Genomic DNA, 22,645 nt, shown 5'->3' with positions numbered 1-22,645 from the left:
TAGCCTTGCATCATCCATTGTGTTAAGGAGTTCAGTGAATTATCCTTAACGAGATCTCTGGAGGCACACTTGGACTATGTGACGGATGATTTGTCATTTCTACAGTTGCACTTTGACAAGAACTTCTACCCAAATTGAAGGGTATGTCAGCACATCTACTGTGGTTTGTGCCAATCCTCTTGGTAGTAATCCAAAACTTGCAAGACACATGTTAACCAGATGGTCTCTCCACGATGCATTAGTGTTTCTGCAGTCATCAGGTGTGTTGGTCACCACCTCTTCCTTTCATTTCTTGTCTAGATCAAAGCCTGACTCATACAGTTGAACCTCGATACACCAAACCTCAATTACTTGAATTTTCAGTATCTCGAAGTAATTTAAATTTCCTGTTCGTTTGTCGTATTCTTCATGTGTATTTATTTCTCTGTTACTTGAAATTGGGTTATGCTAAGTTCTTGATTTCTTGAAGCAAACATTTCCTCCCTTGAAGCAAAAAATACTCTAACTTGAATTTTGTGCAACATTAACTGTGCAATACAGCATTTGTGGTTTGTGAGGAACAGTTAACAAGTAAAGAAAGGGTTACACGGTGATGCTGGGAGCTAATATGATGAGAACTGAAAAACTAAAACTTCTAGTGATCGGAATATCGGCGAAACCTCACTGTTTCTCGGGTGTGAATTAATTAGCGGTCACGTACAAAAGCAACCCCCGAAGTTGCGGATGACAAGCTCCACTTATGAATCTCAGCTGCGTGGCATTATCGAGAAGTTCCAATGTGAAGGGAGGAAATGTTAATAGTAACAAACGGAAGAGGCTAATGGATTTTTTTTCCAAAGGTGTTAACGGAAGTATTTTTCTTGTTTCACTACTGTATGTACGGTATTCTAAAAAGTGATTATAATAAGTGTTATAATTAAAGTGGTGTCAAAAAATGGTTTGTATTTTTTTAAGTACCGGTACTGTTAAAAATAATGTATTCAGTAAAAGCCCGTAGATACATATGATTCAATTATTTGCTATACATGCTCAAAAACAGTATTCTCTATAACTCGAAATAAAATTTAGCTCCCGAAGTGATTCAAGATGTCGAGGTTCCGCTGTATAAAGATCTGGCTGATACAAATGGAGGTTGCTGTGTGTGTGCATTATGATCTGGCATGCTCAAGTGTCATGGAAGTTGCAGGAACTACACGATATTGGTGTATTCTCAAATTAAAGCCTTGCCCCCACAGGTTAATTCTGAAAGTAGCAACCCTCTGGTGGGATGGGAGGAGAGATTGAGTTGAATTAGATTAGATTAAATCTGAGAGTAAGAAAGAATAATATGAAACCCTATCAACAGAGTTAGTAGTTAACCTAATTCAGCAGTTTTGAGTTGCGTGGACTCCAGCATCCAAAAATCAAATACTTAAGAGCTTGCAAAGTAAGTAAAATTAAAAGCAAACTTAGCTGTAGAAAGGTAGGAAAATCAAAATACAATGGGTCAGCATTGGAAGAGGAAGAAATGGAAACAAAAGGAGGGTGACAATCTCCACATCTTCATGCACTCTGTCTTCAAATGGATTGGCTCTCTTTTAATCAATCTCAGTTCTACAACCATTTCTTCTCAGCTCCAACAAGCTAGTTTCTGCTTCCCATCCCTTTCAGGTGGGAGGTTAATAGAACACATCCATAGTATTCTCTGCCTGTTGTAAGGACTACTACTAAAAGGGGACTTCAAGTACTCTAACTTCAGAGTGTGGGTGGGCAACTGTGGCGCCCTGGATGAGCCTGCCTTCGCATGCACTTGTGTCAGGCTCCTCACTCTCATTTGCCATAACTGACCTTTGTTGAGTCTTGTTCTCTTCTGACCCCGACGGTATTAGGTTTTATGAGGCGTAGGAAGTCTTCCATATCGACACGCTTTATGGTCCTTCCCTTTCTACTGTAGACACCTTAGTTCTTCGAAGTGTTGGACCTCTTCCCTTTTTCCTCTAGTTGGTTTTAAACGAGGCGACTCAACATGCTTCTATTGGAAGATATTGGATAGGGTGAAATCTTTGTACAGTTTTAGGCTAGATATTTCATTGTGAGCAGAGAGAGAGAGAGAGTTATTGTTTCAGTTTTAATATCGATATTAGATTTGCAACTAGCCTGCCTGGCATGAAGTCTAATTTCACCACAAGAATGTTGCCGGCAGGGTAGGAGAGGTGGTGGTATACAATTTCTAATTACTAAAGTGCGTGCCACCTGGATTAAATTTCAAACTTCATTGCAGTGTTCATGTTGAGTGAGGGCATATGACGCTGTTGATGGTGATTTAGTCTCTTGGATGGGGACGTAAAGTTGAACAGACCCTGGGATGTTATTTGACAACAGTAGGCTACGTGCCAATACTGGGTTTCACCCTCTCCCTACATCATCATACATTCAGATGCGCAGGTCACCCATGTGCATCAGATAGAAAGACCTGCACTAGGCGAGCTGAATATGTCCCTGGATAATCCTGATACTAAAAGCCATACGATGAGTAAGTAAGTAATTCGTTTGCAACTTTATTTTCTAACATCAGTGATATTAATGTATGTGCTTGAATATAATTGTCTATTATAGATGCTCTGAAAGGTAAGGCTCATGTGCGTAGTAAATATAAGAATATACACAGTGATCTGTCTTTCATATGGGTAAAAATCTGAAGAGAGAAATTGTAAAGTTTTACTTATTTCAACAGTTAAGTGAAAGTTACAACATAATTTATACAGAGTAGCTCGTGAGGAATTGACAGGAAATACAAACATTACTAATTACTTTAAGTGACATTTTAAAAATTATTGTTGGAAGAATGAGAAATTGTTGTTGGCTATCATACATTAGGGGACATTTCAAGTCTTCCACTGTGTTATATCATCCGATAATCCTGCAGCAAGGAAAATCCACAATGTGCATTGGAAGACCAAGGCAATGTGTTCCTCAATGCTAACATCAAATGAGGTTGAGGTACAGGAGCTAACAACTGGGGACAGTTGAAAGATATGCACATAGAAAATGGGTGGTTGTATTTTATTATGTACAAACTGAAACAAATGTACATTATAAACAGATAATATCTTTCAGAATAGTTCCCCAGGGCATCAATATATCGTTGCCCAGTTATACCTCCTCTTAAAATAGTAACCACCTTCACCACCTCACTCTTTAGTAACAAAGGGGAAGTCCTTGAATATCATCAACATTGTTGGTAGCATCAATGTGTACCACTTCTTGTTGATAAGTTGTTACAATGGCTACCCTGTCTGCTAAGTGCATCTTATGCAACAATTTCTTTAGTGTTTTTAAAGAAAGTCATATTAAACCGTATGGACTATTTATCTTAATTAAAATTAACATTCAATCAGCCAGTTGGTACTATTTATTTCACATTCATTGTGCATACATGTTTTGCCGTATTTTAAGGGCTTTATCAGTGCATTGCATTGTTCAGATCAACATTATATATATTATGGTAACAAAACATTTATATTGAAATAGCTCAGTCCTCCGAATAAAATTCTTTATAATGAGATGTTATTCAAATTAAAAGTCTTAATCATCATTTTACAATTCCATTTGCCTGGGTACTATTGGCAAGCCTCTTCCACTCTCTCTTTGAGATACTTTCTGTTGTTCATGATGTCCTCCATTGACCTTCTCCTAGCTGCAAGGTCCATCTTTATAATGTCCATCCAGTGGGTTCTTGGTCCTTTTACCGTCTGGTTTCCTGCCTCATGCCTCTCATGTTAACATAGGCTGTCTTTCTCAGCTCCATCCTCATCACATCAGGTAAGAATATGTTTATGAAACACCCATAAATGTGGCACAGATCTTTGATTAAAACAACTCCTTGAGGAGGGGGCATAGTACATACACAATACACCCCAGTTGTCGTAAGAGGTTACTTTCAGGGGCTTTCAGCTTACTTGTGCTAAATCATTTCTGGGCTTGTAGGCTATGTTCAAGGAGCATATGAGGGTCCCAACATTTCAGTGAAGACTGCATTCGGCATTTTCAAGGATTCTGACTTACTTCAATGGCTGTGAAGCTCACAGTGGAATGGAGTGGTGTTCCAATCCTACCTCATTATATAGTTCAGGCTGTGGTCCACCATAGAGGGGGGTGTTGAATGGCTGTTCTTTGGCCAATGATTGAAGCACTGTGGAACCCAAGGTAGGTCGACCTGCCTTGGCAGAGACAGGCAACTGATCACCCATTGCTTTTTTCTGGCCTACTGCAGCCATCGTGTTATCCAGGATTTAACGCTTTCAGGACTGGAAATCAGTCTTTGTTGACTTGTTCATATTCCTTTTTATGTTTGAAGCTGTGGGTGTGCTTCAGGATTTCAGTGGATTCCCATTGTAGCCAGGTGTGATAAAACGCAGTAGTTGACAGTACTTTGGTATTGCTGTACTGTATGTCGTGGTCTGCTAGCAGAGAGTGTTCAGCGACTAATGACCTTTCTGCTTGTCTCAGCCGGCTGTGCCTGTTGTGTTCCTTTAGCTGAGTGGCGATGCTGCATTTCGTAGTTGCTATGTAAACCTGGCCTTAATTTCACAGAATCTTGTAGATGCCTGTGGAGAGAGGATGGCGCTTTTCTTGAGCTGTCCTTAGCAGTTCCTGGATTTTCCTCATTGGCCTATATATGGTTTTTAACACGATTGGACTCCAGTAGCCTCCCTATTCTGTCAGTTGTCTTCCCAATATACGGTAGAAAGGCTTTAACTGCTGGCCACTCCTCTTCTCTCTCCCTGGTTGTTGGACATCTGGGATGGAGTGCTCGCTGGATATCTTTATGGCTGTACCCGTTACCCCATAGGGTTGTATTGAGGTGGCTGAGATCCTCATTTAAGTGCTGTGGTTGACAAAATCTTCTTGCTTGTTCAGCTAGTGTCTTTATCTCTCCATAATAATAATGCTGGTTAATATCTTGTAATGCACTATCATTGGGCAAAGAACAGCTAATCAATAACTGCCCCCCCACGATGGCAGACCACAGGATTGGACTGGTTGGTCGACCTGCCTTGGCAGAGACAGGCAACTGACCACTCGTTGCTTTTATTTCTTTCTTTTTTTTTCTGGCCTACTGCAGCCATCATGTTCGCCAGGATTTAAAGCTTTCAGGACTGGAAATCAGTCTTTGTTGACCTGTTCATATTCCTCCTTATGGTTGAAGCTGTGGTGGAATTGTGACACCACTCCATTCCACTGTGAGCTTCACAACCATCGAAATCAGTCAGTACCCTTGAGAATGCCAAACGCAGTCTTCTGTGGAATGTTGGGACCAACATATGCTCCTCGACCATGGCCTACAATGCCAGGAAATGCAGACATGATTAAAAATGCCAGCCATGAAAGCCTCAACTGTTACTTGTGCTAGTCTCCTCGCCAACTCTTGTTCTCTTCCAAACCTGATGGTATAAAAAAAAAAAAAGCTAGAGGAGATAAATTATTGTGTCAGTAACATGTGAAACATAGCAAATTAAAATACTTAATTTTATGGATTTTGTTTGTAAATATTGCAAATTTTATTTAATGTATGACAATTTTGAGAAAGATAATTAAATCATTATTAAAATGAGTCCTCAGAGACTTTTTGAATAAGTGTTAATTGATACTTCTGACATCCAACATGAAAGTTTTAAAGTTGTATCTCTTAGTTAGGGTAAACGCTTCAAAGGTAATTATATAATCGAAATCGACTTTCACCCTATTAGGTTGTGTTATGTACATGTAGTATGTGTTGAAGGGATGTTAAGTACAGAACAAAGTTCGCCAACCTCTCTTCAACACATACTACATGTACATAACATGACCTAATAGCGTTGAAAGTCAATTTCGATTACAATGCAGTTGTGAAAATTCCATATTCATTGACTTGACCCACAGCAGGCGACTTGCATGCACTCTACAGTTGATGGCAGTAGAGCCAGACCTGTAGCTTAGATCCTTTCCAACAGAGCAAAGATAACCTAGGCCACCATAGCCCAATTGGTAGAGCAACTGACGCAAAATCAGGAGGTTGTGGGTTCGGATCCCACTGGTGTCTGGTTGGCCAGTTTTGTTCTGTACTTAACATCTCTTCAACACGTATTACATGTACGTAACACGACCTAATAGGTTGAAAGTCGATTACAATGTGGTTGTGAAAATTCAGTATTCAGTAATTATATAATGTCGTCGCGGCTGTGAAAACCGCTATGTGAAATATTTCAGCTTAAAACTTAGGCCGGTGAGGTTCTGTCATTTAAGGTTCAAGATCAATATTATGTGAGTAATTTCAAAGAATTTTCACTCTGATTACATGCTGCAGGTCAGTATTTCTCCCAAAACATTATAAGATAGTGGTTTTCATAGGCGCAACAATGATGTCTATGTCTAAAAATCTCTTAGATAGGGATTTATCATTTCCAGAATTTTCTTGGCCATTTTAAATATGAGCTGTTATTTTCCTTATGTACAGGTTGAAGTATGTCTCAGCAAGAACAGTTGAGTCACTTTGTTGAAAGGAGTGGAATTGTAGAATGTAAAACACCCTGGGGCAGATGGTGGCAAACTGTTCATGAAGTACACCTAGAGGTGAACCTGCCTGAAGGCACCAAGGCCAAAGAGGTTTCTGTCAATGTGAAACCAAACTACATCAGTTGTAAAATTCGCGGTAAAGATATTTTCACGGTAAGTAGGTCTGAAGAGGATCTTATACAAGTATCCTTTTGTGCTTGATTTAGGGTTGCTAACTGCTCAGAGCAGGTCATACAGCGGAAATTGTTCCAGTTTGCCAAGACAGTAATTATTTTACCTATTATAATTATTGAGGTAATTGGAAGTTTAATGAAACTTTTATTTCAGATCACAAAGAGGCAATCAGAATCAGATATTCAGTGTTTATCACTTGATTGGCAGATGCTACTTTTTTTGACTGTTTTACTAGATATATAAAGTCACTGAATGTGCATAGTAAAAATATGTTGTTATTTGAAAGTATAAGTGTCCTAGTAAGCTATAAATATGCAGTGCTGAAGAAATTCGTAATTGACCCATTTTCTATTGTACTGATTAGTTCCAGTAAATTGACTCGTGATGTGTAATGATGCACCTAAACCTGTTTTTAGTTTATTAGATTCCTTGCTGTAGGACAAAAACTCTGGAGGAACACTGCCACGTTTGTACAATCTTGTGTTCAGATTTTTAAATCACTGCACCTTAAATTATAAATTATTATATTCAGGTCTGAGTAATTTTAACTGTAGAGATAGCCTGTAAAATGATGATAACACATGTAAAGAAGCAGTAATATAGAATGGTATTGTTCAGAAAAGGCATGGCATGTGCTATATTTTCTGTTAGTAATGAAAATGAGTTGAAAGCCATGTAATATGGCTGAGGATATCTCTACACTGACCACGTGGCACTCCAGAATCTGCTGGTTGTCTGGCTTCACAGCAGCTACCTTGGCAAGCCAAGGCCTAATAGAAATAAGCTTATGTGCCATGGGTTTTTATATACATTTTTTAGTGATGTAGATAAATATGGAGAGCCAACAGCAAGGATAGTCTAGTGCTAATAAAAATAGAGAAGATAGAAAGGTTGGAGGTCACTAAATAGTAACTGGTAAGTGTAGGTAAGCTAACAATAAACTGAAACTTACAAGTCGAAAATAAAGAACACAAAGAATTTCCAAGAAAAAGTTAGTTTGCAGACCCAAACACCATGGATGGAGGAGAGAAGAAGGTTGCAGAGTGAAAGAATGAAGGATTACTGGGCGCAGATCAAAGCCCAGAAGCAGCTGAAATCGAATTAACGTGGTCCACAGCTGGCCAAAACCAAAGAAGGAAAGAAACTGGATTTCTATACTTGCTTCGGATTAGCCCTTGCAAATTTATTCTTCAAGCACAAATCTGGTGTTTTCTGTAATTGAAAATTAACCAAGTGCCTTTTCCAAACATGAACATTGGAGGTGTAGTCACTTCCTCCAGTAGGGCAGAGACTACTGTTTAGGCATTCTGAGTCAGAGTTTACCTGCAGTAGGGTGGGCAATTCTTTACAATTCCTTTTCTACAAGTTGCAATATAAAGTTCATATTCTTCCTTAGTTAAAACACTGATGTACGCCCACCTTCAGTCACCCTTCAGGCAGTTATATCATCTTTCCAGTATTGGTAAAGCTTCTGGAAAGACTGCTGTAAGTTGTCTTTTGCAATCTCCTGTGACCGGGCGAGTTGGCCGTGCGGTTAGCAGCGCGCAGCTGTGAGCTTGCATCCGGGAGATAGTGGGTTTGAATCCCACTGTCGGCAGCCCTGAAGATGGTTTTCCGTGGTTTCCCATTTTCACACCAGGCAAATGCTGGGGCTGTACCTTAATTAAGGCCACGACCGCTTCCCTCCCATTCCTAGGCCTTTCCTATCCCATCGTCGCCATAAGACCTATCTGTGTCGGTGCGATGTAAAGCAACTAACATATAATAGAGGGAAATTTCATTGATCCACCTTCTTCTCAATACATAATATGTTGTTAATATTATCACAACATTTTTTATTTAGTACCGGTTTTGGTGTCTATGGACACCATCATCAGCTGAAACAGGTTGTATGAACAAAGATATACAAGTGTGTAGTACATATAATAGACCCTTAGTAATAAGTGACATGAATAGGATGAAGTAAAAAATGCAATGCTTAAAAGAGTATAAATAAGTTATGTGCTTGTTGGTCAAAGTATAAAATGAAAGTGAAGATATTAACAAATGTTTAAAGACTTGATCACTTTGGAATGGTTAAAAAGTCTCAAGTGTAGCATTGCTAAACACTAGGTGAAAATAAAACATGGACATCCAAAAACTGACATAGGATGCAGTCTTTCCACAGAGTATTGATAATAAAGTAATATAAGAAAGTCTGGTGGGGGCTTGTAACATCAACTCATAAAAAGAAGCCATCATTTATGAGGTACTCGAAAAAGTGGATCATATTGCAGGCAAAGAGAAAGTGGATATATGGCCAGAGAGTTCTCGATCCAATTCGGAACCTGAAGTATGAAAAGAAAGTTAAGAGTTAAAATGAGAAATTGGAAATAGGGCAAAACACTATAAAGTTAAGTAGGAGACTCACCTCAAACGGCCTGATGTATGCTTGGAGAGTGGCAAGGAGCAAGTGCTAGAGCTTACTAGAAGCATAGAACATCGTTAAGGGAGGGAAAGGGGTGGGTCAGGAAGGGGAAGAGGAGGGATGATGGAGGGGGCGGAGTCGGGTGGGCGTGGTAGGGAAGGATAACATGATAATGTGTGACGTATAATCTGAAAAAAAAGCTATTTTTATGGAGTTTAACACTGTTGAGAACTGAAATAAGAGAATCAAATAAAATTCTGGGCTTTTCAGAAATATCGTTCAAGTTGAGATTAGGATTGAAGTATTGGTCTAGATGTATGTAACAGGCTTCTGTGATATCTAATAGGGGGCCTTTGCTCAACGTGTCTAATATTGTAAAATCTTGATCTAATCCACACATGTGCTGACCAACTACGGAAAACATATAAGATTATAAACACAAATTTAATGGATTAGATGGATTGGATTGAGAACTTTCCACTTTCTCTTTGCCTGCAATATGATCCACTTCTCTGAGTACCTCATAAATTAGAAATAGGAAAGGATTTCCACCTATCAATACTTTTTTTTTAATTGACCGGTTTCGGCCCCTTAGATAGGGTCATCTTCAGCTGAACCATACATTCATACCTATAGTCCTCTCCGTGTAAGGACGTACCCTAAGGGTGCAACCTTACCCTTTCTCCCCTGTAATATTAAGATATTGATTTATGGTTACTTTTCTTGCTGTTGGGTCTTTTTCAGTGTCGGTAACCATACAGTTTAGGGACCCTACTTGCCGATACGACGTCTTACATTTACCGTTAATCTGGCACGTTGGCAACGTTCAATCACTGCTCTAGCGTGAAGTGCGTGTTGCCACCGCATCGCCGTTGAAGTCACTAGTGATACATTTGCGAGAATATTTAAAGCATATTTTCTTTTTCTGTGGGATTGTAAATCTATTTGGCTAATACCAGGTAAGTAGGATTGTGGCATGTTCGGATAATGCATTTAATAACATAGTTTGTGTGAAATGATGAAAGCGCTCAAATACGTCAGTCTCATGTCTAGATCTACCGGTACATGAAATAACTCTTGCGGGACGAAATTTTGGCAGTAGAACTTATAACATTATTATTTTCAAATCCGCAGTGAACTTGAAAGCTGACCTAAATTCCGTTCACGGAGCTTGGCACATTAGTATTCCTATATGTTTCCTGATAAGCTTGAAGATATAACCAGCCTGCAGGCTGAAAATATGCCCAATAATCTCTCTCCTTACTGGTTACCGGTATTGAAGAGAGAAGGAAATATTCGCGCAAAAGAAAGGGAAGTCATTGGATGTCTGGAACTTTCGAAAATCACACTGCAAAGACTTATTAAATAAATTGCATCGTTTAACACGCCCCTCTTTTCAAGAATATGGTTATAGCACGCCTACTGTATATCAAAATAAAGACAGATAATTTAAGTGAGAAAGTGTGTTTATTTCCTTAATTCCTCATTGAGGAGATATTCATAATTATCTTGATTTATTTCATCTTATCTTTTATCATTTACTAGGGTAGGGAAACATTCATTATCGGTGTTTACATTGAGGTTAGTTTGTTATGGTTATGTCTGATGATTTTAATATGTAACCAGGCAGGTTGGCAGCAGTGATCAGCCATTACAAAAAAGAGAAAAGAAGAGCATCGGGCGGCGATATTTACTTTCTGGGGTATTTCCTTACGTGGCAATTACTATATGTCATGAAGCTATGTTTGTCCAACCCTTGTCCCGTTTCCCTACGGGGTCGGGTATGAGGTGAGATGAATTTGTCGTGGCGGTTTTTAACGACCGGATGCCCTTCCTGACGTCAACCTCATCAGAGGAGTTAATGAGAGATGAAATGAATGACGTGATATATGATAGTAGGGAGAGGGTGAAACCCGGTGCCGGCACATAGCCTACTCCTGTCGAATAGCACCAAGGGGTCTGCTCAAGGCTTAACGTCCCCATCCGACGGACGAATCACCATCAACAGCGTCATATGCCCTCACTCCATATGAGCACTGCGGAGAGGTTTGGAATTTAATCCAGGCTTTTGGCACGCAATCTAGTGATTAGAAATTGTATACCACCACCTCCCCTACCCTGCCGGCCAACATTCTGATGGTGAAAATTTTTTCGACCAACGGGACTCGAACCGGCTAACCTCGGTGTTAGACCGTTTTTAGACTTCAGCGCCTTAACGATCATGGCCACCAGGCGGGCTATGTCATGAAGCTATGATTAAGATTATGTTAAATAAGTATTGATAGGTGGAAATCCTTTCCTATTTCTAATTGTGTAATTCGTCAATATGGAATTGAAGATTATAGATTACGATACCTCATAAATGGCGGCTTCTTTTTATGAGTTGATGTTACAAGCCACCATCAGACTTACTTATGTTACTTTCATCAGTACTCTGTGGAAAGACTGCATCCTATGTCAGTTTTTAGATATCCATGTTTTATTTTCACCTAGTGTTTAGCAGTGCTACACTTGAGACTTATTAACCATTCCATAGTGATCATGTTAATATCTTCACTTTCATTTTATACTTTGACCAACAAGCACATAACTTGCTTATATTCTTTTAAGCATTGTATTTTTACTTCATCCTATTAATGTCTTCTATTACTAAGGGTCTGTTATATGTACTACACACTTGTTTCAGCTGATGATGGTGTCCATAGAACCAAAACCGGTACTGAATAAAAAATGTTTTGATTATATTAACAACATAGTATGTATTGAAAAGAGGTGGATCAATCAAATTTCCCTCTATTGTATGTTATCTCCTTTCAATACGGACCAGATATGAAGTTTTTAATGTTGAGTAAAGCAACTAGCTAGCAGCCTCCTGTGTTGCTGCTTTTCTCACATTTGCATATGCATAATGCTGTTCTTTCAGATATTTTTTCATTATCCTGATAAAGATGTAAAAGTCACGGGGGCTACAAGCCAGATGAAGAGAGATGTTGAAGCATGGAATTCCCATGTTTGACAAGAAACTCCAAGACTAATAGGGACTGATTCACAAGCAATTGTCCATTCAGAACCTGTTCATGAGACCAAAACAGTAATCAAGGACCTGTGTCTGGATGTTTTATGTCGTTTGCAGATATTTATCAGTTTTAAGCAGCTTCGGATGTGGTGAAGGTGGACAGTGGTACCTTCTTCATGGCCTCTTGGTTGTACATCAATCCTTACTGGTCTCAGAGTTGCTTGCTCTTTATGAAACCTCTGTGCTTCAACTTCCTGCAGCTTAACACTCCACTGAGCTCGATAGCTGCAGTCACTTAAGTGCAGCCAGTATCCAGTAATCTGGAGATAGTGGGTTCGAACCCCACTGTCAGCAGCCCTGAAGATGATTTTCCGTGGTTTCCCATTTTCACACCAGGCAAATGCTGGGGCTGTACCTTAATTAAGGCCTCGACCACTTCTTTCCCATTCCTAGGCCTTTCCTATCCCATCGTCGCCATAAGACCTATCTGTGTCGGTGCGTAAAAAAAAAAAAAAAAAAGGAAGAAAATACCTTAAAACCCTATGACTTTACCTTTCTCTAAGGATGAGATTTTGTACCATTGAAAGAGATAAAAGCAGCATTTTAGGAACCAGATGCACCATCCAGCATGTAGATTAATAATAACCAGTTAGTGAGAAGATAATTTGGTAAAAATATACCAGAGGAAAACATATTGCGGCAGGTTGTCAGGATTCTTAAAACTAAACTGACAATGCAGAGAGGTAGCATGTTCTACTATTGACTAATGGAAGTTCTTCACGAGGGCTTCAATCTCTGTTAATGTCTCCTGAGATAGATGCTGTAGACATTAGGCCACTTGGTGAAATGGCCTTCTAGATGCAGGTTGCGATTTTCAGTGTCATTTTCGGCAAATGGTCCAGCAAGATTGATAGCTATTTTCTTGAAGAGCACTCCAGCTTTGTTCTGCTGCATCTGGCCCCTACTTTTGGTACAGGGGACTTGGCTTATGAACAGTTGTCGCCCTTCTGGGACCATCTTTCGACATCTGTCCTCATGTCCACCCAGTAGTTGCATTGTCGAACCTGATAAATGTCTTATGGTCTGTCCATTGTCACGTTACTCAAGAGTGTATCAGCAAGGAATAAGATCGTCTCGATTACGTGACGTGTGACGAGCTGTGAAGTGAACTGTTCTAGGGATAACACTATGCTGTGTGAGGCCATGTTGGAGAGCTGAAGATTGACTTGCCAGAGGGCTGTGTTTTAATTGCACGGGAAAATGACTAAGTCTCCCTGGTAAAATTGAATGTAAATTATCGAGATTTTTAATTCGTGCAATTAATGTTTGAAGCTGGCTGTGCATCCTAGCTTGCCTACCTCTTCACCCGGAGGCCATCAGGCTTGATTCCCGGCCAGGTGTGGTATTTTTACCTGAATATGCGGTCTGGTCCTAGTTCCACTCGGCCTACGTGATAACAGTATTAATTGAGGGGCAATCTACTGGTAGATGGTGATCCCGGTTAAAGAGCCAGGAATAACGGCCAAGAGGATTCGTCACACTGTCCATGCATCACCTCATAATCTGCAGGCCTTGGGGCGGAGCAGCGGTTGCTTGGTACGCCAAGACCCAGGGCTGTAGTTTGGATTTGTTTAGGAGTGTTTGTAAGATTATAATTATACATATTTCATTATTGTGATGTTTAGACAAATTGTTGATGGTTTTAATTTGTTCCCAGATTTTCTGTTTTTCCTTATTGTACATTTTTTTTCCTCATGGCCCTTCCAAAAACGCAGAATCAAGGTTCCACTGTATTGCATTAGTAGTTAACAATAAAACTGTAGAAGCTGAAATTGTATGTTGCTGAAATCAGGAAGAGGTTTCCTGGAAAATCTTTTCAATTATAAAGACGCTTTTTGTTCAAGGGGAAGGTCAACAGTCCTTTCTCCTCCAAGGCCTTTCCTTCTCCATCATCGCCATAAGACTTATCTGTGTCGGTACAATGTAAAGCAAAAAATAAAAGAATAAATTCTTTTGTGCTAGTGTGCTTAGAAGAGTGTGTGAGCCTTTTTCTCTTTACTGAAGCAATAGTAATTAGTTTTACCTTCCAAGATAAGCTGCAAAACTGCTTGTTCCTCCAGTTGCCTATGAGATGCTTCCTAAATCATGTTTTTCCACAGTACTTCTTTATATGCGCTGGAGAACCAAACAACAAGTTTGGATGGTTCTTAGACAGTTAGTTTCCTAATCTAAACTATTTAGGCATCATGAGAGTATCACCCATCTGCAGAGGCCATCGCATCAACCATGGTGTATCAGATATGACAGGAATAAGATTATTGGCTGGGTATGTACTGGGGGAACAAATTATCTTCAAATTACACACATCACACTATGAGTTGATCTTGCAATTAAGATATATTGAGAAGCAATAAATACAGCAAATGCATATATGCAAAACACTGTCTGATGATGATACGTATACTAATATGGCCACTATCACATTGTTTTGACCCTTAAATTGACATCCATGTCTAATGCATGTTTTTGTCCTTGTAGGGTAATTTATTTGGTACAGTTCATGCAGATGAAACCGTATGGACCATTGAGGATGGCAAAGTGCTGACGATTGTACTAGCTAAAGCAAACCACTCATTGAAGGAAGAAATCTGGGAGTCGCTGTTGGAAAATCATGGTTTCCAACCTGATATGTTAACTTTGCATGAAATGAGGAAAAAGTTCGACCTAGAAAAATTTCAAATCGAGGTAAGTTTTATTATTAATGAGATCATTACTATGCTAGTCGTATTCTGCTGACATTTATAGTAGGTTTGTTCCTGACTTGAAAATTGATAGAATCTGTGAACGGTTTATTTACTTTCTCTCGTAATTATAGGTAAGGTAAGGGTTATTCTGCCCGAAGGGCAGGTCCGAACCTCCGCAGAGGTGTTCCTGAGCCGGAGTTTACATGCGGTAGGGTGGCCAGTTCCTTTCCGCTCCTCCATTCTCTTACCCCCCACCAACAGCGTGTGGCAACCCATCCAACTCCTGACCAAGCCCAATGTTGCTTAACTTCGGAGATCTCATGGGATCCGGTGTTTCAACTCGGCTACGGCCATTTTTAAAAATAATCATTACCCTTACGACCATCTCTCCAAATCAAGTGGAATATGAAAGTTAATATTTGAGTAGGAGTGTTAGAGAGAGAGAAGTAGGCTTTAAATTATTACAATTTTATGATGTCTAGATAGAGAGGGGGCAGGATAATCTCTCCAAAATGTTTATGCTCGTATTTCTACCATAGTAAATTTTTGAAGTGCATATAACAAAAGATGTAGGAAAGAATATTTGTAGTGTATTCTTTTCAGTTAATTTTTGGGGATATGCCATTGCTGATATATCTGCTTAAGGGATTTCATACACTATTAAACATACATTTAAGAAAATACTCAGTATCTCTGCACTTATTTTTATGATTTTCTTGAAACTTGACCCATACGTGCATTAATAATGGTCTGAACATTATTATGTGATGTGATCTGTTATCAGAGGCTTTTCTGAATTTTTTTCCCATCTATTTCATAAAACACAGTATCCCCATAAGCAAATAAGTCACTCTTCATGAAAGCAGAGGTTTACTTCTTTGAGCAAAATTGTTCAGTTGAGCGCCTATTGAGGCTAGTCCAGTGTGGCCGAGCTCACTTGACATAAATGCGGTCAGTTTATGTACTAAGCGTACGTCACAGCCAAGCGATAGAGCGAACACATTCTGCATGGAACAAGTGCATTGGCATTCAATTGCAGCTACGAAGCTCTGCTCTCAACAGTTAACGAAACGTTGATTGTGGTATGGTATTAAACAAATGTACACTACAATCGCAAAAAAGAATGACCTTTTGATTAATACTGTGCTCGATTTTAATAGACCTGTTTTTATTTTCCTATATTTACACATTCAAAGAAAACTGAGGCATTATAAGTGTTCTGTTTCATTGTTGAGATATACGGGGTTGAAGCGTGCAAACAACAATTTACAATTTCTTGGATGTGAATGACAGAATTTCCACTAAGAAAAGTAAAATTCCTGTTATTCATTCAGTTTAACCTATTATTTATTTATTTATTTAGCAGATGGCAACACATTGGAATATACAGCAATATATAAATCATAATTATACTAAAATAACTAGGGCCTTATTACTATTAGACATTAAATAGAATATACAATGACAATGTATGCACTTGTATAGTGAGAGTCAATTTGTCTATCCAGTTAACAGCATCTGGAGTCAACGATAGAAAGTCCTTCAGATCTCCCGAGTATGACGTAATACTACACTGCTGCACAATGTGTTGGATGGTCTGAGGAGTCGCTCCACAAACACAAGATGGATCAGAAATTTTGTTCCATTTGTAGAGGAAGTCATTACATACTCCATGGTTTATACGAATCCTGTTGGCAGTTTTCCACGTACGTCGAAGCAGATCAAAACCAGCTGGTTTAGTTCGGGTGTTTAAAACAGTTATAATGTCTCGTGGTGCATGTTGGATCCATTTTTCTTCCCAATGATCATTTATATTGAAGCCCGTATTGAAAAGTTCAACAGCAGATTTAATTGCTGGATGTCGGGATTTTAACCTGCCAGATATAGCACCTGGAATGTAGTCATGAATTGGAAGATCCGGGTGATCCAATATTTTCTTATATTCACGTAGCAAAGCATCCTGTCTTCTCAGTGCAGGTGGATGAATGCACATAATGCCATAAGGCACATGGATAATTCTTCAGAAATATTGGTCCTTTTGAGGATCACTAGACATTGAAACTAAGTTAAACCTAATATACTGTATTTACATACTTCAAGTTTAATGCTTCATTTTGCACAGTGTTGTAATGTTATGTGACTTTACCTGTTCATTGAGTTTCTGAAAATAGTATTTAAAACTTGTCATCGGATTTCCATTGATAATAACTGGCCTCTAAATAGCAAGCAAGTTTCATCACTAGTGAAGATATATTTACTATCCAAGTAGAACAACACTATAAATGAAATGCTGTAACAAATAAATGATCCAAATAATATTAATCCCAGTAAACATCTGCTTCACCAAGCAAGTTGGCCATGCGGTTAGGATCATGCAGCTGTGAGCTTGCATTTGGAAGACAGTGGGTTCCAACCTCACTGCCAGCAGCCCTGAAGATGGTTTTCCATAGTTTCCCATTTTCACACCAGGCAAATGCTGGAGCTGTACCTTAATTGAGGCCATGGCCACTTCCTTCCCACTCCTAGCCCTATCTTATCCCATTGTCGTCACAAGACCTATCTGTGTCAATGCAACGTGAAACAAATTGTGAAAAAAAATCCTCTTTTCTCATTATATTAGGCATATTTCTAAAGCATACCCCTCTTAAAATATAATAGTGAAAATTTTAATTTAATGCGCAGAGTACAATAGTATTTTGAGATACCGGTAAACTCTTTATTGTGTATGGTCAACATATGTAAAAAAGAACAGAAATAACTACCGTAATTTCTTACAATGTAAGTTATATTGAAAATCACTTGGAATCTATCCACCTGGGAATAAAAGAATAAAACTACTCCCTTAATACTGAAATGAATGTTGACCATTCATTAATCTTCAAGGCTTGTGACATAACCACAGTGTTTCTGTTGCTGAAAAAAGAAAAAAAACTCTCTCTCTCTCTCTCTCTCTCTCTCTCTCTCTCTCTCTCTCTCTCTCTCACTTTTATGCTGTGTGCCTCTTTTCTAGAGGATGAGATTAACAGGTTCATTTATATAGATTTTAGAAAAATGTACTTTTAAATTTTTTAATTAGGATTTTGTGGTGATTATTTTCCTGTAACTGATTCAATTTTTAATTATTTACTGCTATTTAGTTTAAGTCGCATCAACACAGACAGGTCTTATGGTAACAGTGGGATATTTGCTGATAGTGGGGTTTGAACTCAGTATCTCCCAAATGCAAGCTGGCAGCTACATGACCCAAACCATGTAGCCACTCACTTGGTATTTGTTAATTAAATGTGACATAGCTACATATGAAGAACTCTGTTAAATTTTAAGTGAATCATCCAATAAAGTTATGAAATATAAGGTCGAAGAATTGCTTTATTCCTTGTTTATTCATTGAATGAGAAAGTCAATATTACAACAATTTAAACAACAAATTTCATGTGGGGTACAGAGTAGTGTTGTGTTCATATGCTATGCTCACTATTCTGAGTAGAATATACACATCTTCACTAAAATGTGAATATCTAAAAAAGAAAAGTTCAGGGAATTTTTTGTATGAAAATTGTTGTGTGGATGGACTTTAAAAGAAAAGCAATGTAAAGATGTATTTTTGTATAAACTTCCTTTATACTGAAACATCTAAAGTGACATTAAACTTATTGCCATGAAAGACATTATTGTTTCAAAAGCAGATACACACTCTCCACCCCTGTGTGTGTACGCGTCCGTGTGCACATGTGTGCGCTACCCCAATTTTACTATATTATTTATACGTGATTATGATTATTGGATTTTATTTTAATAGAATTTGTTGCAGAATTTTAAATTGCTTTCTCTTTTTTTTTTCTTTCAGAACCCTGGCTTTGATTTCAGCAGAGCCAAACTTCAGAAATGTTACGATCAGTTGCCAGGCTGGTCATCAGAGGCCTTGAAAAAGAATGATGAAAAGACAGAATCTCAGGATTCTTAACTCTGTAAAATATGGTTGATTGTGATTGTTGTATTTTAAGAAATATCATCTTGCATACCATACCATACCATATGATCGAAGTTTTCTCAGAAGTTCATGCGATATCTCTCCTCCATTTTAAATTTTTGGCTTTATTTATTGTGCATGACTAAATTGGATTTCTATCCTGATTATCTCTTCCATAATTATGAGGTAAAAGTATCACTGAATATGAAATGAATTTTTGTATGTCCTTTTTTCAACAGGACTACATTTTGATGAACATTGCTTTTATTTTTATACTTTTCAATGTCATTGTGTGAAGTAGACTGTTAATCGTGTACCGTATTCGCCTGCGTAATTTTCACTTTCTCCAATTTTTATCAGTAATTTTATTATTAGGATTTTTATTTTCCCCGCATCAGTTTTGCTGTCTCAAACCGTACTCCGCATGTTAGCCCCAGCACTGCAGGCAGTGAAGTCAGCCTCTGATAGCAGCAGCAGCTGTAGTCTGACCTTGAGCAAACTACATTCTGATCCTGGTGCCAACGCTTTGGGTAAATAGTTCCATTTTTAGAGTAAGCTTGTGAAAGGTTTGCTGGTAATTACTGCAGATGCATGCTGTAATTCATTTTGTGTAATTGTGTGTTATGATATGCCTCCATAGCATAACAGTTAGTGTTATTAGGTGCCGTCCTCGGCGGCCCGGGTTCGATTCCCGGTACTGCCAGAAATTAAAAAATGGCAGGAAGGCTGGTATGTGGTTGAAATGGTACATGCAGCCTACCTCCATTGGGGGTGTGGCTGAAAAGAGCTGCACCACCTCGGGATGAGGACACAAATTTGCATTTTTGCAGTGTGTTATGAAACTTTATTGTAAGTTGGAATTTAATTTTGTGTGAAATGGTTATGGAGAGCTTCAGAAAAATGGGAATATCCAATTCACTGTGTAGTGCAAACTATCCACTTCATGGTCTGTATCAGTAAATTAATCAATAAATCAAACAGGGAAATTGTTCAGCCTCATCGATACTTTTTATTTTACCTTTGGTATATTTAATTTACAGGCAGTACAAGTTTTGTTTAGCTTGACTAAATATCATCAGCTACACTTTTTGGTTTAGGTAGATATTCATAATACAGAATCTTAAAAGATGGAGTAATATGTCTCTGTACCACTCTAGGCCTATTTGTTTTTTGCCTGGTCATCTACTTGAGTCATGCTAAAAAGCTGTAGACCTACCAGAAACTAATAGCATATCATTTTGTTAACTTAGCTGCTGTTATTTTCTGTGTATATAATCCATAAATACGTACAGCACACATTGTTTTATATATATAAATGTTGTTTTTACTAATGTTTCTTTGGTCTGTAAATAAATTTTCAATATTCTCACAAAATGGTATTTTCACAGCCATTGTGGCAATTTTATTGATTTTATCTGCAGTTTCAGTGTAACTTCATCCTTAGAGTAAAAATCCTCATAATTTACGCAGCTTGATAGGGAAAAAGTGCGGAAATTACTCGGGCAAATACAATAAATTAAATGTGCTATTTTTTTGTGCTATTGATGTGGAACCTGTCATGGAAATTTGTGTGGAAGATATCTTGAAATATTATTGTAAATATATTGTAAAGAGTACCAAAAATTAGCTTTAATTAAAGGTATTATTTTGATGGTAATGATTGTTGTTTCAAGAGGAAGAACAATTAGATTATCAACCCGTTGTAATATTAAGAGGAAGAGCCTAACTCCCTTTTATGAATGAGGTTATCAGCTTAAGAAAAGGGAAGGCCATGAAGTGAGAATGTGAATGCCTCCCTAGGGCTTGTAACCTCCAGTAAATGATATCGGGTCTAAAAGGAACAAGTGTTAATGAAGAAGGATTGGGTAAGAGAAGAGAGGACAGTGGCATAAATTTACGAAGGCTGTATTTAAGTATGGTCCACTTGTCAATAGGAACAAAAGTAATAATAACGCATTAAGCTATTTTTTCTACATAGTTACCGCGTTTGTTTAAACATTTGTCATAGCGTTCCACCAATTTTTGTATCTTCTCATCGTAGAACTCTGGCGCCTATGACTTACGCCAGTGTACCTTTTTCGCATTAGATATTCGATTTCTAATGGTTGCTACCACAAGTTAGTGGTCAGATGCAATATAGGCCCTGCTATAACTTCTAACAACCATCATGTTAGAGAAGTGTCTTGCATCTATTAGAAGGTGGTCAATTTGGTTAAAAGTACTTCCATTTGGAGATTTTCATGCCATTTTATGTATGTCCTTGTGATTAAAAGTTATACTTCCCACTACCATATTTCTTGAGGATGCAAAATATACAAGCCTGATTCCATTACATAACTCAACGAATTTCAAAAATTTTTAAGGGACTGACTTGAAAGTGCCTCATTTATAGTAATTTGGCCATGCTGATTTCGAATCTGTCCTCTTTTTTTTTTTTTTTCATCACCCTCAGTTCTTTAGTTGGTTTAGTGTAAGAGAAGGCCCAATGGCCTTAACTACGCCAATAAAGACGTTTATCTATCTATTCTTTTGTTATTAACTTACTATAAATGTCAAGATATTTTTAAAATTTTAGAGGTTCATTACAAATTATATAGGTTTTTATTTTACTCAATTTGTATCATCGAAACAAAGAGGCACGCTCAGAAATAATGATTACACATCCTGTAAAAATCTCAGATCTCTATAACTTGCATATTCTAAAATAATGGCTCATTAATGAGGTAGGTCTTGTGAATTTCCTAATTTTATTACATCACGGATTTGGTTGGATGTACCTCACAGGATTTGAACAAAATTCCGAAATTTGAAGTTCTTATTCATCTATCATTACATGCAAAATTTACATTTTCATTGTATAAATAATATAACTATATTTATAAATACTTAAAAGTTCCCCAACATCTTCAGTGTCGTGCTCTACATAAGCTATTTAAGAATAAAATCAACATAATCATCCATAAGACAAAACTAATTAAATAAATCTTAATTCTATAGAAGGTTTAAGATGAAAAAACTGTTTTATTCTAATAACCTGACAAAAAATTGCCTTTAGGCTCTGGTTCCTGAAGCAGTTGGGAAGCTTTGGGATTTTCTTTTATGCAAAGATGGATCTTCCTGCTAAAAAAAACGACAATAGTAGCTCATCATGGAGGGATCCAATCTACCTTGATATCTGCGTTCCATTTGTAGTATATCTTGGTGAAATCGTTCCCCTTGCTCATCGCTACCTGCACACAAATTCTCAGGGAAGAAGTGTAAGTGTGAATGTAGAAAATGCATTTTCAGTGACATCCTACATACTTTCTGTAGTTATTTAAAAGATCCTTGATAAGTTTATCACTATTTTGTACTTTTTTGTTGCCTAGAAACCCATTCACCACATTTTTTTTTATGTCAACCACACAGCAAGTTCAGCACGATTCAGCTTAGCATCAAATTGTGAAGTCTTCAGCAATTGTCTTATCTGAGGACGAAAAAGATACACATTTAAAGGGTTCACCTATGACTTCTGTTTTATATTCTGCTTCCCTGGTTCGAATTCTTCTCTCTTGGGCCACTGTTTGACTACGTATTGTTGTTCAGTAGTTTGACTATCCCACAGTCACAGGAAACAACAGAATCTGCTCTGTAATCCTAGGAGAAGTCTGATAACTTTTAAATCACCACAAATACGCCAGTTATGTTCCTAGAATCAGTGACATACTTTTGTGTGTTTCTTTCATACTAACTGCATGGGACACAGAAACAGATGGTAATTCATTACCGTTGTGAAGTAGTACAGCCTTCAAACTAATTTT

The 22,645-nt window shown here is 38.0% G+C and overlaps 1 protein-coding gene across 8 annotated transcripts in view; it reads left to right on the top strand.

The window, feature by feature from the left end:
* Positions 1–20,520, top strand: part of LOC136866515 (nudC domain-containing protein 2) — a 34,423-nt gene extending 13,903 nt beyond the window's left edge. For all 8 annotated transcript variants that reach the window (XM_067143557.2, XM_067143561.2, XM_067143560.2 and 5 more), the window contains 3 exons: positions 6,476–6,687; positions 14,670–14,876; positions 18,723–20,520. In XM_067143557.2, coding sequence (XP_066999658.1) covers positions 6,484–6,687; positions 14,670–14,876; positions 18,723–18,839 — 528 coding nt within the window. In that variant the 5' untranslated portion in view covers positions 6,476–6,483 and the 3' untranslated portion in view covers positions 18,840–20,520. The remainder of the gene's footprint in view (positions 1–6,475; positions 6,688–14,669; positions 14,877–18,722) is intronic.
* The last annotated feature ends 2,125 nt before the right edge of the window (positions 20,521–22,645 follow it).

The sequence above is a fragment of the Anabrus simplex genome, chromosome 3 (assembly GCF_040414725.1).
Source record: "Anabrus simplex isolate iqAnaSimp1 chromosome 3, ASM4041472v1, whole genome shotgun sequence".
In the NCBI taxonomy this organism is placed as follows: domain Eukaryota; kingdom Metazoa; phylum Arthropoda; class Insecta; order Orthoptera; family Tettigoniidae; genus Anabrus; species Anabrus simplex.
Note: the sequence above shows the minus strand (reverse complement) of the source record. Positions and strands in the feature narration are given on the sequence as shown.